The sequence below is a fragment of the Nycticebus coucang genome, chromosome 8 (assembly GCF_027406575.1).
Source record: "Nycticebus coucang isolate mNycCou1 chromosome 8, mNycCou1.pri, whole genome shotgun sequence".
NCBI lineage: Eukaryota > Metazoa > Chordata > Mammalia > Primates > Lorisidae > Nycticebus > Nycticebus coucang.
This window is the reverse complement of record NC_069787.1, coordinates 2,238,287-2,253,271: the sequence shown is the minus strand read 5'-3', so window position 1 is coordinate 2,253,271 and position 14,985 is coordinate 2,238,287. Positions and strand designations below refer to the sequence as shown.

Here is a 14,985-nt window from a genome sequence, read left to right as displayed (position 1 = left end):
TCCCTTCCAGAAGCAAGGTCTTTCAGTCCCACCAGGAAATGGTGCATAGAAAGGTGGCTTTGATCTCAGAACCTCCCAAGTGGAGACAAAGTTCTGGTCAGCCTAAAACCTGGGAGATTTGATCAAGGGCTGCCTACATTTTGAGGACTTGTTGTTGCCAGACTGAAGTTTTTGGCACTAAGTCCTAGTGGGAAATTCCTTATAGTAGTAATAATAATATCAAAATAGTAATGATAAAAATGATAGCCAACTGGCACCTGTGGCTCAGTGAGTAGGGCACCAGCCCCATATACCGAGGATTGCAGGTTCAAACCCAGCTCTGGCCAAACTGCAACAAAAAAATAGCTGAGCATTGTGGTGGGCGCCTGTAGTTCCAGCTACTCAGGAGGCTGAGGCAAGAGAATCGCCTAAGCCCAAGAGCTGGAGGTTGCTGTGAACTGTGATACCATAGCACTCTTCCGAGGGAGACTTCCGATAAAGGGAGACTCTGTCTCTAAAAAAGAGACTCTGCCTCTAAAAAAAAAAAAAATAATAATAGTAATAGCCAACAGTAATAGCCGTCTCACATGCTACCTATCTCACATCCACTCATAGAGGGGAGCTGCCGAGCCTCCTTATTCCCGACCCACATCTAAACTCCAGAGCTTGAAGGGAAGGGGGAGGGAGGTGGCATCAGTTGAGGGCTTCTTCTGTGTTGGAAACTGTCCAGGGCTGTCTACATGGCACATCTCATGGGACACCGACAGCCCTGTGGGCAGCTGAGATTATCTCCAGACTCGGGAGGGAGGTGACCTTCTCTGCAGCCTTTGGCAGCCATTGCCTTTCATGGACACTTCAGACGGGCAACACGGTGGAATCTGGTCTTTTGGGACTGGCTTCTTTTACTCAGCATATTTTCATGGTTCGTCTATGTTATAGCAGGCATAGTACTTATTTCTTTTTATGGTTGGGTAGAATTCCATTGTGTAGAATATTTATTGCACATTTTACTTGCCCATTCATCAGTCAGTGGATGTTGGGTTGTTTGACATCTGTATGGCTCACTACAACCTCAAATCCCGGGCTTAGGCAATCCTCTTGCCTTGGCCTCCTGAGTAGCTGGATTACAGATGCCTGCCACTACAGCTGGCTAATTTTTTTTTAAATTAATTTTTTTGTTTTTTTGCTAATTTTTTTATGTTTTGTAGAGATAGCATCTTGCTATTGCTCAGACTGGTCTCAAACTCTTGACATTAAGTGATCCTCCTGCCTTGGTCTCCCAGATTGTTAGGATTACAAGCATGAGTCACCACACCTAGTCCTTACATAAGATTTATAAATATTTTATCTTATTCTTTGGGTTGTCTTTTCAGTTTCTTAAGAGTGTCTTTTAAATTCTGAATCTGTTTTTAGCTGTTGTTGTTTGTATTTTTAGTCGCATATCTAAGAAGCTACTGCCTACTCTAACTCCATAGAGTTTTATAGTGTTACTTTACCCCTTAGATGTAGGGTTACAGTCCATTGGGAGTTGATTTTTATATATGGTGTAAAGAAGGCCTTGGTTTGCTTCATTCTGTATTTGAATATTCAGTTGTCCCAGAACCACTTATTGAAAGGACTGTTCTTTTTCACTGAATTGCCTTGGCAGCCTTGCCAAAAAAATCAAATAGCTGTCTTTTTAGCACTCACGTTGTGCCCACTTAGCCAAGATTAAGTGGGCATAGGTGAGTTACCCTTCACATTACCCAGAGAGGTGTTTACCGTGCTCTCTCGGCAGTAAAGCTTTCTGTTATCTGTGACCTTCTAGCTACAGGATTACGTAAAGAATCAGTTATGTAGTAATTCTCAAATAGGGGCAATTTTTTTCCCCTGGGGACATTCAGCAACATCTGGAGACATTTTTACTTGTCATGCTGTAGAACTGCTGCTGGCGTCTAGTGGGTAGAAAGGTGCTACAGAGGGCTCTGTAATGCACAGGATGGCCCCTATAGAAAGAAACACTTGGTCCATAATGTAAACAGTGTCAAAGTGGAGAAACTCTGACTTATAGTAAAAGGAAAGTATTCACAAGTTAGGCAACCATCTTGCACACGCTAGGGATATCTAGAGGATAAATTTCCAGAAGTACAATTGCCTTGTCCCTGAAGATAAACCACATTGGATTCGTAGGAGAATTGGGCCTGTGGCTTCAAAACTCCAAATTGTCAATCTGGAAGAGGCTTACTGATAATTGCGAAAATTGCTGAACAGTGAAATGTTAAAATTAATAGTATGCATAGGCCAAAGCCATGAATTAACTTCTGGGATACAAGACTAAATTTCTAATTTTATCAAAGTATAATTACTATTATAGCTTATTATTAGCAATTTTATAATATAATGTGGCCGCCTTATCAAACAGAGATTGCCTGATCCCACTGCTTCTGCTGTGGTCAGCACCTGACTCCGGGGCTGGAGGTAGGGGACCTGCTCAGCTGGCCCACACAGCAGCGGCACAGACCTTTCTGTGCCTCACAGCTTAAAATATCACTAGTACATTTCCTAGGAGAAATTATGTACATGAGATTTGTAGCTTGGATGAATCTCAAAAATGTTTTGTCATTAATTTCTGAAAAATGCTTAGTAGTCCTTAGCAGCCTTTCTGTTTAAATTTTTAGTTTTATGGACTCAAAACTATAAGAAGTTTTCTTAATGCATGTCTGTAAATTCTGTTCTTTAGAGTTTGATTAGGGAATACTTCATTTTTCTCTAACCCTTTCAACTTTAAATCTTTTATATTTGCCATCATGATTTATTGTGGGTATTACTGAATTTTGGATATTTTTGTCCTTGGGATGTTTTAAACGGCAAAGTTGAGATCGTCTTAAGGTTTCCTCAGAATTCCCAAAACACTACCAAATAAGACTTTACAAAAAAATACTGTGGCCTAAATGAAATTAAATAACTAAAAATTAAATATAGTTGTAAAGGTTATTTTGTGGAACGTGAAGATTGTAAGTGCGACAGTGAGATTCAAATCATGGTAGAATTTAATCTTTATCATTCTTAATTTAAAAAAATGTTACTGAAGAGATTTTTTCTCAGATCTTTTCTCTAAAGTTAATATTTGCATTTGCTATTAGTCTGTATTTCTCTACTTGGAAAAGGTTTTTTAAAATTATATTTAACAATTATTTGTTGTCATCTCATTCTTCTTTTTGAAATGTTTTTCTTTTGGTAAAATGTGGGCAACATAAAGTTTGCCATTTTAACCATATATAAGTGTATAATTCATTGGCATTAATTACATTCACAGTGTGGTACAACCATCACCACTATCTATTTCCAAAGCTTTTTCATCACCTCAAAAACAGAAACTCTATAACCCTTATGCGTTATGTCCCATCCCTGATTAACTCTGGTCTACTTTCTGCCTCCATGAATTTGCCTGCTATGAATATTTCCTGTGTGTATGATCACGTAAATTTGTGCCTGGCTTATTTTATTTACATGTTATCAAGGTTTATCCTGTGCTAGCATATATTTTATTTGCACTTTAGTTTTACAATAATACCTGTACATTTATACTTCCACTAATAGACTTTTTTTTTTTTTTTTGGCCGGGGACAGGTTTGAACCCGCCACCTCCGGCATATGGGACCGGCGCCCTACTCCTTGAGCCACAGGCGCCGCCCCTAATAGACTTTTTTTTTTTTTGTAGAGACAGAGTCTCACTTTATGGCCCTCGGGGTAGAGTGCCGTGGCCTCACACAGCTCACAGCAACCTCCAACTCCTGGGGCTTAAGCGATTCTCTTGCCTCAGCCTCCCGAGTAGCTGGGACTACAGGCGCCCGCCACAACGCCCGGCTATTTTTTGGTTGCAGTTTGGCTGGGGCCGGGTTTGAACCCGCCACCCTCGGTATATGGGGCCGGCGCCCTACCGACTGAGCCACAGGCGCTGCCCCCCTAATAGACTTTTTTTAACTGAAGTTATATTTTTAGCAAGTTTACTTATTTTTAAAACCAAATATTCTGATAGTAACAATTAAATCCAATTACGTGCCTTATTTTTTGTTACATTGATGAGCTATAACCATAGGCTTTGCAATTTTTCACAAGTTTGGGAATGCCTAAAATGATGTTGACATAGAGCGTCTGCTGTCGTGACTCCCAGAGGCTAAGGTGGAAGCTCACACAGCACATGGCTTTCTAAACGTAGCTGGAGGCTGGCCAGTGTGCCCCAGGGTCTGCCCAGCAGTGCCTCCCATCAAGCAGCTGGCCGTGGGGTCCAGTGGGTGGGCAGGGTGCCTTTCTTGAGCTGTTCTTCTTATGGCTTGCCTACGGGTTCAGGAGAAAAATAGGCAAAGGACATGACTGGACACTTCTCAGAAAGGAGTAAAATATAAGTGAATACATTCAGATGCCTCCTTGGTAATCAAGGAGATACAAATTTAAATGAGACGTTACTTTTCCAGCTTTTTCTAACCCACTAAGACAGCAAAGTATTTTAAGAATTAGAACACTTAGTGCTGGCTATGCTGTAGTGAGAGCAGACCGTTCACGTAGCTGTTAGGTTAGAGTGGTCATCCCTTCATTCAAATAGATTTTTAGGGTTGTGTCAGATGCTACAGCAGTTGCTGAGGAAATGGCTGTGGCTGTGTGCATAAAACATAATATTAATAACAGCAATAATTGGAAACTACTTAAATGATCAACAGTTTGCGGGGAAATTTTTAATGAATTATTAAGTAATATTAAACATGATTGACTGGGCATGGTGGCTAATGCCTGTAATCCCAGCACTGTTGGGAGGCCAAGGTAGAAGGATTGCTTAAAGCCAGTAGTTCAAGACCGGTCTGGGCAACATGACTCTATGGGGGAAAAAAACGATGGATTATTAAGACTGAAACAACATGGACAAAAGCAAACACATATGTGCACACTTAGTATGATTTAAAGAAATGTCTGTATGAAAGTTTGGCAGATACCTAGAAGATTATTTTTGTGTATGATTTTAGGTGGCTGCTTTGTGGTTGGGAGTGCCCCAGCTGCCCCAATGTCCAGTTTCTTATATAAGCAAGGATTGGTGATGGGATTAATTTTGGCCCTTGCAGAGGCACTGAGGACATCACCTCTCCTCATGGCATCCCTCTTGACCTTCTGGACCGAGTGATGATCATCCGGACCATGCTGTATACTCCACAGGAAATGAAACAGGTGACCCTCCCTTCCCCTCTTGCTCCTCCTCAGTTAGCTCCAACGGTTCACTGGCGGCCATGCACGAAGGATCCCTGGAGTAGACTTGGCTTCCACTCGCCATCCCACCACTTAGCTGTTGGCCTTGGGCCAGTGACATTACTCCTGAGTCTTAGTTTCCCTATCTGAAAGATGGGTTGGGCTAACTGGATGTTTTCTGAATGTCACAGAATCTCCTTCTTGTGAATCTTGGCTGTTTTTTTTTTTTTTTTGAAAAAAACATAGGAAGAACAGCTCACTATGTGGCTATGTAGAGTATTGTGGCATCACAGCTCACAGCAACCTCCAGCTCCTGGGCTTAGGCAATTCTCTTGCCTCAGCTTCCCTCTTGGCTGTTTTCTTTTTGGTTGTTCTCCTTTGGATAAGCTTAGGAAAAGAATAATGAAAAAGGCAACTTGATGACAGGGGGCCACCAGCCCTAGCTAAAAGGAGACCCTAGTATAAGAAGATGTAGTGCTTGCAATCTCAGGAGCAGGAGGAGGTCTTGAGGCCAGAGTCGGAGACCAGCCTGGGCAACATCATAAGACCCCTACTCTATAAAAAATGAAGAAGGCTGGGCACGGTGGCCCATGCCTGTAATCCCAGCACTCTGGGAGGCCAAGGTGAGTGGATTGCCTGAGCTCACAGAAATTCGAGACCAGCCTGAGCTAGAGCGAGACCCCATCTCTAAAAGTAGCCGGGCATTGTGTCAGGGAGGCTGAGGCAAGAGAATCTCTTGAGCCCAAGAATTTGAGGTTCCTGTGAGCTATGATGCCATGGCACTCTACCGAGGGTGACATAAAGAGACTCAGTCTCAAAAAAAAAAAAAAAAAGAAAGATTTAGCGATAGCCTTTGGTGCCCAGGTCACACCCTGCCCATGGTCTTTTTTGCTGAGACACTCTGTCCCACCAGCACTCACAGCAGGGTATCTCCAGCAGGGTGCAGAAGGCAGCTCTCTGACAGGGAGGTGCCTGTCTACAGTATAAAGCATGACTAGTGGGCAGGGGTCTGGTGCCAGCCCTGAGCAAGACCGTGGCTTTGCGACACAGTCCTTGAGGGCTGCTACCAAGTCCTCAGAGACAATGTTGAGGCAGCGTCACACAGCCGGGAAGGGCATCTGAAGGGGGAGGTGTTGTGCTCAGTGCCTGGCGCACTGCACGCCCTTAGGAACCGCCTGGGGTTCAGCTGGGGTGGGAGATGCAGGGATTTATGAGGCGGGGCTTCACCCCAGGGCCGTGGATGTGGTTGGGAATTGCCTCTTGCTTGGTTTGGAGCTCGAGCACCAAGTGTGTACCAGCATTACCCAGGCACTCTTACAGGTTGGTTATGGTCTGTGTCTGTTAGTTTTTATGGCAGTCACTGAGCAGTGAGGCCAGTATGCAAGGCCAGGCTGTGCCCTGCAGAGCACACACCGCCTGTTCAGCAGTGGGCCGCGCGCTGGTGTGGCACATGCTGTGCTTCTGCCTCTGCCCTGCGGACCCTGGCTCCAGATCGTCTCTTTCTGAGAGGTCTAGTGCCAGCCATGGCTGGGACTGCCGAGGGGACCAGGGCTGCACTGACATTCTGATGCGTTCTGCCTGTACCCAGAGCACAGTCCTGGGGACATTTGTTGGACAACAGGTTGAGTCTTGGACGTGCTTGGCTACGTGATTCTGTTGATCCCTAGTAACCCATGAGGCAGGAAGAGCTATTATCATTGTAATTTTTAAAGATGAGGTCACAGACCCCAGCTAACTAATTTGCCTGAGTTTATAATGCCAGTTAGTGGGGAGCAGGTGACAGGACTGGCTGGAATCCAGGCTGTCTGATCCTGAAACCCATATTCTTTATCACTGTGCCACCGGCCTCTCCCTGCTAGAAATATCTCCCGTGGATATAGTTTTCCTCAGACAGTTCGTGAGCAGGGCCTTGTCCTGGGAATGGGCAGGGCCTCTGCTGGGCCCTCCCTGGCGGTCCCCTGCTCACCCGTGACCCATCTAGCCTGGCCCTGCGGGCGTTCTCCTTGACAGCATGCAGAAGTGCCGCAGAGATGCATGGTGTGAGTCAGAGATGTGCCTTCCTGACCAGCACGAGCAGATGACTGAGGCAGCTGCACATCACAGTGTGTTATTCAGGAGACGGTGTCAATGGCTGCGGGCCTTGTCACCAGGTCAGAATCTCTTGCTATTGGATGACTGCTAAGTTGAAGCCAAGACATTTACTGAAGCAGAAGCAAAAACAAAGTGCCCTAGGCAATTATCGGGAACCTTCCCATCCTCACTGTGGGTGCTTTCCCATAAGCACCTACTGTTGGGACCAAAACCCCTGTGTCCTGCCAAGAAAAGCAGACCAGCATGGGTGTGGTCAGGTCCAGGGACACTTGGAGTATTTGGTGGCTTCCATCTGCTGCTGAATGAGTTGAGCAATTTGGTGCCCTCTCTGAGCCTTAGCTACCCCCTCTCCTGTGTCAGATGAAAGATCTGCTCCACTGTGAGGCTGTCATAAGGATTACATGAGGCTCGGCACCTGTGGCTCGAGTGGCTAAGGCACCAGCCACATACACCTGAGCTGGCGGGTTCAAATCCAGCCCGGGGCCTGCCAAACAACAATGACGGCTGCAACCAAAAAATAGCTGGGCATTGTGGTGGGTGCCTGTGATCCCAGCTACTTGGGAGGCAGAGGCAGGAGAATCGCTTGAACCCAGGAGTTGGAGGTTACTGTGAGCTGTGATGCCATGGTACTTTACCAAGGGCGACAGTTTGAGGCTCTGTCTCAAAAAAAAAAAGGATTACATGAGACAGTGATATAACTTAGGTCCAATCACTGCATCCCACTGCTGTTATTATTACTGTCATTAACAGGTTCATGTGCTTCCCAGACACCCTTTGGGGTCCTCGTCAGTAGCTTTGCCACAGCCAGCATTAAAGACTCAAAGGAGGGTCTTGTGGCCAGGCAGAGAGTAAGCACCAGAGCTGGACCCTCACCCCCACCCCCCTGCATACTCAGAGCCAGTTCACTCTGCTGCTGCATTCGTCCCCAGAGCTCCCACCCTCAGTGCAGGCCCCCTGGGTGCTCTGCACTGTGCCACTGGTGCAGAGACTAGACAGGTCAGCTCTGGGTGGTTCCATCTGAGCTCGGCCTGGAGGGGTTCTTCTTCGGCTTTCTCTCAGGACTCAGTGTTGCTTTGTTCCTGCTGGCCCGGGGGGAAGCCCCAGCGTCTGTACTGCAGCCTGAGGAAGGGTTTTAGACAAACCAACTCGTGTAACTCGTGTATCTGCCATCAGTGCTGATACTTTCATAAACCATCCCTGCAGGTTATTAAATGATTAAAGATCTCGTTTATGAACTGTCCATTTTCGAGCAGTCTGAGACAGCAGCACTCATGATTGCTCTGACCTGTTCTAGAGAGTGAGAGCAGGGTGTCTGTCCCTGACATGCTATAAGGGGAACCACAGATGCCATGCAGCTCCCTGACAGGGAGGTGTTCAGGCTGAAGCTCTCTCCTTGGACCAGGCTGCGGGATTCAGTGTTCACATCTGCCCAGAGTTTCAGGAGGTTTTCTGGGGACACTCTTGGCAAGGTCTGGTTTCCTTAGTTTGCAGCTGTGAGAGAGAAGCCTTCCACTGTTGTGCCGAGGGGAGTGCTCCCGTGATGGAGTGGGAGCAGGGGTCTCCCTCCCAGCTCCTTTCTTGGCCTTCCTTGTGTCCATCCAGTAACTTCCATGAGCCCTCTCTCTGCTCAGCTGCAGGTAGATTTGAACCTCAGACAGTGGAGCACCTCACGTACAGAGCTCACACCACGGCAGCCCACTGATGAGCCTGTGGATAAGTATTTTTGTGTTTTGTGGGTATTTCCTGAGACAGAGTCTCACTCTGTCACCCCGAGTTGAGTGCAGTGGTGGCATCACAGCTCACAGCAACCTCCAACTCCTGGGCTTAGGTGATCCTCCTGCCTCAGCCTTCCGAGTAGCTGGGACTACAGCCGCCTGCCACCATGTCCAGCTAGTGTTTCTATTTTTAGTAGAGATGAGGTCTCACTCTTGCTCGGGCTGGTCTTGAATTAGTGAGCTCAAGTGATCCACTTGCCTTGCCTCCCAGAGTTCTAGGAGTACAGACATGAGCCACTGTGCCTTGATAAGTTTTATGTGGCCTTTGCAGTATTTATGAAATATTTGAACAAGCTGCCTTCATTTAAAAGTCATAGACATTTTGGCTCAGTGCCTGTGGCTCAAGTAGCTGGGGCACCAGCCACATATACCTGAGCTGACGGGTTGGAATCCAGCCTGGGCCCGCCAAACAATGATGGCTGCAACCAAAATATGCCGGGTGTTGTGGTGGGTGCCTGTGGTCCCAGCTACTTGGAGAGGCTGGAGGATTGTTTGAGCCCAGGAGTTGGAGGTTGCTGTGAGCTATGATGCCGCAGCACTCTACCCAGGGTGACAGCTTGAGGATCTGTCTCAAAAAAAAAAAAAAAAACTCAGACATTTCATACAAAAACCTATATCCCAAGCCTGTCTTGCTGCCAACACCTCGTGGGCTGCAGTGGTCTGGGGCAGAGGGGCAGCCATCCCTGCTAGGCTCTGGCCAGTTCCCCCAGCACCTGTCTGCCTACTTACCTACCCAGCCTGCCAGGCCTGGGACCTTTCCCAAGTGCAGGCAGCCAGCACTCTGGGCTCCCCCTGGCCAGAGTCATCAGAGACTGGGCTCCCCACCCCCCTGTAGCCCCTGCTGTCTGGAGAGCTTCCAGGTGGGTTTTGGTGTAGGCTGCTTCTTCCCTCTTAGAAGGGACTCAGTCTTTCCCAGGCCCTGTGCCTCTACCCTGGATGCGTTTTTATGGCTCTAATTTAAACAAGGGCTTCTTGATATCTTGTTTACGAAGCTGCCAAAGTGAAAAATTCCTGTATTATATGAGGCTCGAAGTCCTCGAGTTATCTCAGCTCCACAACACACAACATCATTATCCTGGCTGCCCCTTATCACTCAGTGCTGGCGTGCCTGCAGGATCCCAGTGCCACTGTCTTGCAGCTTCCTCACCACCGGCCTGCCTCCCCCTCCAACTTTACCAAGATCTTGAAACTGCAGCAAGCGTCAGCCTCTTGATAGATTAGATATCTCCTGGTGATGTTATGAGGGCTGGTAAATCTTTAAAAGTAACTTTTTTGATTTATTTAACCATCGCATTTATCAAGCAAATAAAAAATGTCTGTTCATGCCTGAGTGCTTATAAGTGGTGCTGCCCATGCTACAGAGGAAAGTTAGAGCCCTTGAGGGAGCCCAGGGCAAGTTTTAAAGAGGCTTCAGTTCTCTCTGCCTGGAGCAGAGGAGGGCAGCGAGGCAAGGAGGAGCTGCCCTGACAGCCACGCAGCCCCGAGGCAGCAGTTGCTGGCTGGGATGCGGTTCATGCATCCCAGGGAGTGGCACGTACCCTCTGGAGGGGGCCAGGCCAGGTGGCAGCTCCCCTACCACTACCTCAGGTGTAGGTCTCTACTTTTCTTATGATACGGGGTAAGAAACACTGAACAAAAAAAAATTTTTTTTTTTTTTTGAGACGCAGTCTAACTATGTTGCCCTCGGTAAAGTGCTGTGGCGTCACAGCTCACAGCAACCTCAAAAAAAAATTTTTTTTTTTTTTTTTTTTTGTAGAGACAGAGTCTCACTGTACCGCCCTCGGGTAGAATGCCATGGCGTCACACGGCTCACAGCAACCTCTAACTCTTGGGCTTACGCAATTCTCTTGCCTCAGCCTTCCAAGTAGCTGAGACTACAGGTGCCCGCCACAGTGCCCGGCTAGTTTTCTGTTGCAGTTGTCATTGTTGCTTAGCTGGCCTGGGCTGGGTTTGAACCTGCCAACCTCGGTGTATGTGGCTGATGCCATACCACTGTGCTACAGGTGCCGAGCCTGAGCAAAGTTTTTTTTTGTTTTGTTTTGTTTTTGGCTGGGGCTGGGTTTGAACCCGCCACCTCCAGCACATGGGGCCAGCACCCTACTCCTTTGAGCCACAGGCACCGCCCCTGAGCAAAGTTTTTAAAGCACTTGAGGAATGGGAGTTACAGTCACTAGTGATCATGTTTTTTCTTCTCTGAAAAGATCATTAAAATCCGTGCCCAGACGGAAGGCATCAACATCAGTGAGGAGGCACTGAACCACCTGGGGGAGATTGGCACCAAGACCACGCTCCGGTGAGCTGGCACAGTTGGGGGGGCCTTGCTGGGTCATACTGGGAAATAAGTTAAAATAAAGAAACAGTAAAAAATGTTTGAATATCCAAAAAAAAAAAAAAAAGGGCAGGCCCCCTTCCAAGGCATAGGACCATATTTGTCTGCTCTTTGCGGTATGGTGGGTGTCTGGACACTTGAGTTTGGAGCACAGAGTCTCTAGCTGATGTTTTTTAGAAGCTAGAGTAACAGGTGACATCCTCTTGTCCTGTGGCAGGTGTCCCCTCTGGTGGAGAGCTCACTCTGACTCTGGGCCAGTACCTTGGCAGAGGAGATGTGTGGATCCAGAGTGTGGGGCCTGGGTGGGCAGCTCCCTAGTGGGGGGGCCCATTTCCCCTGTCCCCCATTGCTCCTGTCCTCTGGGTGGGTAGGGAGCAAGGACTGGAGAAGAGTAGGAACAATTTGTTCTAACTGTTCTCCAGCAGCTCGGAGGTGGTGGCCTGTGCAGATGTCCCTGGCGGTGTCCTGACTCCTTGTAAAATCATTACTGCTTCACAGTCCTCAGCCCTTCCCTGTGTCCCTTGATTCAGTTCTTTTTGTTCCCGAGGTTGAAGGCAGAATTGCAGGCTCTTAGGTCTGGGTGGAGCAGTACTTTAAAGACCACTGAATTACATACCTTTGATGGGGCACGTGCTTGCAGGTGGCTGTGTGTTAATTTCCCTGCCACGTTCCATGTCCCCATCTGTACTTGGCATCACCTGCCTGACCCGTGCATGCACCTAAGTTTGCAGTGGAGTCAGCGCCTGCTGGAGAACTTGTAGGCCTTAACACAGATAGGGGAGCATTTGTCATGCCCTTTCTAAGAAAGGTTGTGCCACAGCTCTCCCTCCCTTTTTCTGTTGTGTTTCCAACAACTAAGCACCACCTAACATGGGCTGCAGCTGCTGCGGGGAGGGCTTCCTTCTGGGGCCCCAGTTTCACTCCTGGCCTGGCCCCTGTCTGCTCCAGGTACTCAGTGCAGCTGCTGACCCCAGCCAACTTGCTCGCTAAGATCAATGGGAAAGACGGCATTGAGAAGGAGCACGTGGAGGAGATTAGCGAGCTATTCTATGATGCCAAGTCCTCAGCCAAGATCTTGGCCGACCAGCAGGATAAGTACATGAAGTGACATGGCCGAGGTTCTCTGCCCGGAGAGGCCCCCAGACGTTCCTGGGCCCAGTCTGGCTGCGGGCAGGAGCACCCCCTGGACTTGCAATGCCCCACTCAGCTTGGTTGTCGGCTCAGTGTGGGGAGCATTTCTCATTAACTCACACAACTTCTGGGGTCGCTTTGAAGGAACCCTCCCTTACCTGACGTGTTTTCTAATAAATCCTTATAGGTTATTTTCATGATGTCTTTCTCTTTGAATTTTTTAAAAAGCAACTTTTATTTCAGAACTGTTTTATCATGAAGACAGCACAGGTGGTTCCCAGTAGTCCTCACATCCAGTCTGCCTTACTGTGGACGTGTCACGTTAGCACGGTACGTTTGTCCCTAGATCCCATCCAGGATGCCACATTCCAACTATTATCATGTCTCCTCAGGCACCTCTTGGCTGTGACACTTTCTTATACTCTCCTTGTTTTTAATAACCTTTTAATGACATTTTTGAAGGGCACCCATCAGGTATTCTATAAAATATCCCTCAATTGGCAATTGTCTGATGCTTTTCTTGTGAGTGTGGGTTTGGGGGAGGAAGACCCCAGAGGTAGTACTCTTGGCCCCATCATGCAAGGGACCTGCATGGTAACTTACCATTGTGCTGCTGGCTGAGGCCACCTGCCAGGCCCCCCTCTTTGAAGGCATTCTTTTCCACTTTTCCTTACTGCACTCTTGGGGAGGAGGGCACTACATGTATCCTGCACATAAAACGGAGTGGTCAATGCCCCACATCCTTGACGGCTGAATGTTTCCCTGAATTATTTGGAATTCTCCACAGGAGAGTGTCTCAGTGTGGACTTACATAAAGCGGATTATAACCCCATACTACTTGATTTATTTTGTGCTCAAATTGGTCCAGCTTTGGCCTCCTGAGAGTTCTGTCAGTTGGCCCAGGTGTCCCTCTGGCGACACGTCCCCACTGCCGTGCTGGGCGCTCTCTCCCAGCAGCACGATGAAGACGGCATCCTTGTCCTGCCTGCTCTGTGCTGCCTGAGCTTGGCTGGGGGCGCAGGGACTGTTCGCAGCACACGCTTGTGATGGTCTCTGGCCTCCCGGGCCAGACGTCAGTGCTGCTGTGATGTAGCGCAGATGGGACTGACTGAGATGGTCATCTCGTTCCATCACTGCTTTAGTCCAGCTTAGCCATGAGGTCTTTGTGGGGCAAGCAGCACTGTCCTCCCATTAGTGATAGGCATGTCCAGGAGACAGTGGGCAAGAAGGCACAGAGATAATGCCAGGGCTCTGCCCCACTTTCTGGAGGCCCCAGCTGCCAGGATTGGTTTCCCCCCATGGGGCTGCCCCTGAGGAAATCTCAGGTGGCACAAGGTATAGTGGAACCCTTCCTAAAGTCAGGGCTGAGTGCCGTGGCCTGTCCTGGCTGCCTGTATCTCCTGAGGAGTGCCTTTGGCCTCCCAACTCAAGCCGTGTTAGAAAAAGACAGACAAGAATGGTGTGTGCTAGGGCTGTGGTCGTGCTTTACATTTTATTTTGCCTTCACAGTAGCCCTGAGAGGTTCGTGTGTGTGTGTGAGCTCACTTCTGCAGATGAGGAGGTACAGTCTAAGTCACTTGCCCAGGTAGTAGGAGGTACAAGCAGTGTTTGAAACCACACTGGCTGGAGCCTGTGCTCACAAATCCTACCGCCTTTCAGTGCATTGTTGGTACTTAGCAAGAGCTAGGGGCCTTCAGATCCGACTGTACCAGGCGGGGATGGGTGGGAGTGGGGTCAGGTATGAGGAAGGTGACCTGCCCCAGATGGCAAGAATTGGGTTTCTGCTATGACTGGGCCTCTTGCTTGGGCACCAAATCTTTCTAGTGTTTGAGGAGCAGGACAGAAGCAGGGCGATAGCAAACCTCCCAGCTGTGGGCTGGGACAGTCTTCCCCAGCTGCTCAGGTGCTTCCATGGCCAGAGCAGTTGAATGAGGAGGGGGTGTGGCCTTATTCTTCCCAGGCAAAGACCCCTGGTTCCTGCTCTTCAGGTATCCTAGCTGTGGTGGTGTCCAGGCAGATGGCCCAACTCAGTGGACTGTACTCCAAAGTGAGGGAGCTGGTTCTGGATAGGTAGAAAGGTTGGGTTATTTTAATTTTCCTCCTTTTTTTTGCACCAAGGCTTGTGATTATTGCATTAATCTTCCAGGTGAAGTTTTTACGACCGATCTCTCGCTGACTATGAGAAGTTTCTCCATCCATTACCAAGAGGGAAACAGACCCCAGTGGGGAGGAAAATATTTGTTACATCTTATCAGGCTGACACACAATCTAACAACAATTACAGGAGCCCCATTTTTTGCACTATTTCGGCTCTAGCATGAAAAATTGTTGTAATATTAAAGTGAGGCAGGGTGGGGGCTGGTCAGAGGAAGGGGTTGAATATTCCAGGCTCTTAGCCCAGGATTTCTTGGGTGCCTCCCGGGGAGCCGATTGGGTAGCTAAGGAGAGGGAGGGAGTATTTGCACA

General features: G+C 48.2%; 1 protein-coding gene across 2 annotated transcripts in view; it reads left to right on the top strand.

Annotated features, from left to right (window-relative positions):
• RUVBL1 (RuvB like AAA ATPase 1) overlaps nt 1-12,719 on the top strand; it is a 44,964-nt gene extending 32,245 nt beyond the window's left edge. For both annotated transcript variants that reach the window (XM_053600194.1, XM_053600195.1), the window contains 3 exons: nt 5,073-5,175; nt 11,261-11,352; nt 12,337-12,719. In XM_053600194.1, coding sequence (XP_053456169.1) covers nt 5,073-5,175; nt 11,261-11,352; nt 12,337-12,496 — 355 coding nt within the window. In that variant the 3' untranslated portion in view covers nt 12,497-12,719. The remainder of the gene's footprint in view (nt 1-5,072; nt 5,176-11,260; nt 11,353-12,336) is intronic.
• The last annotated feature ends 2,266 nt before the right edge of the window (nt 12,720-14,985 follow it).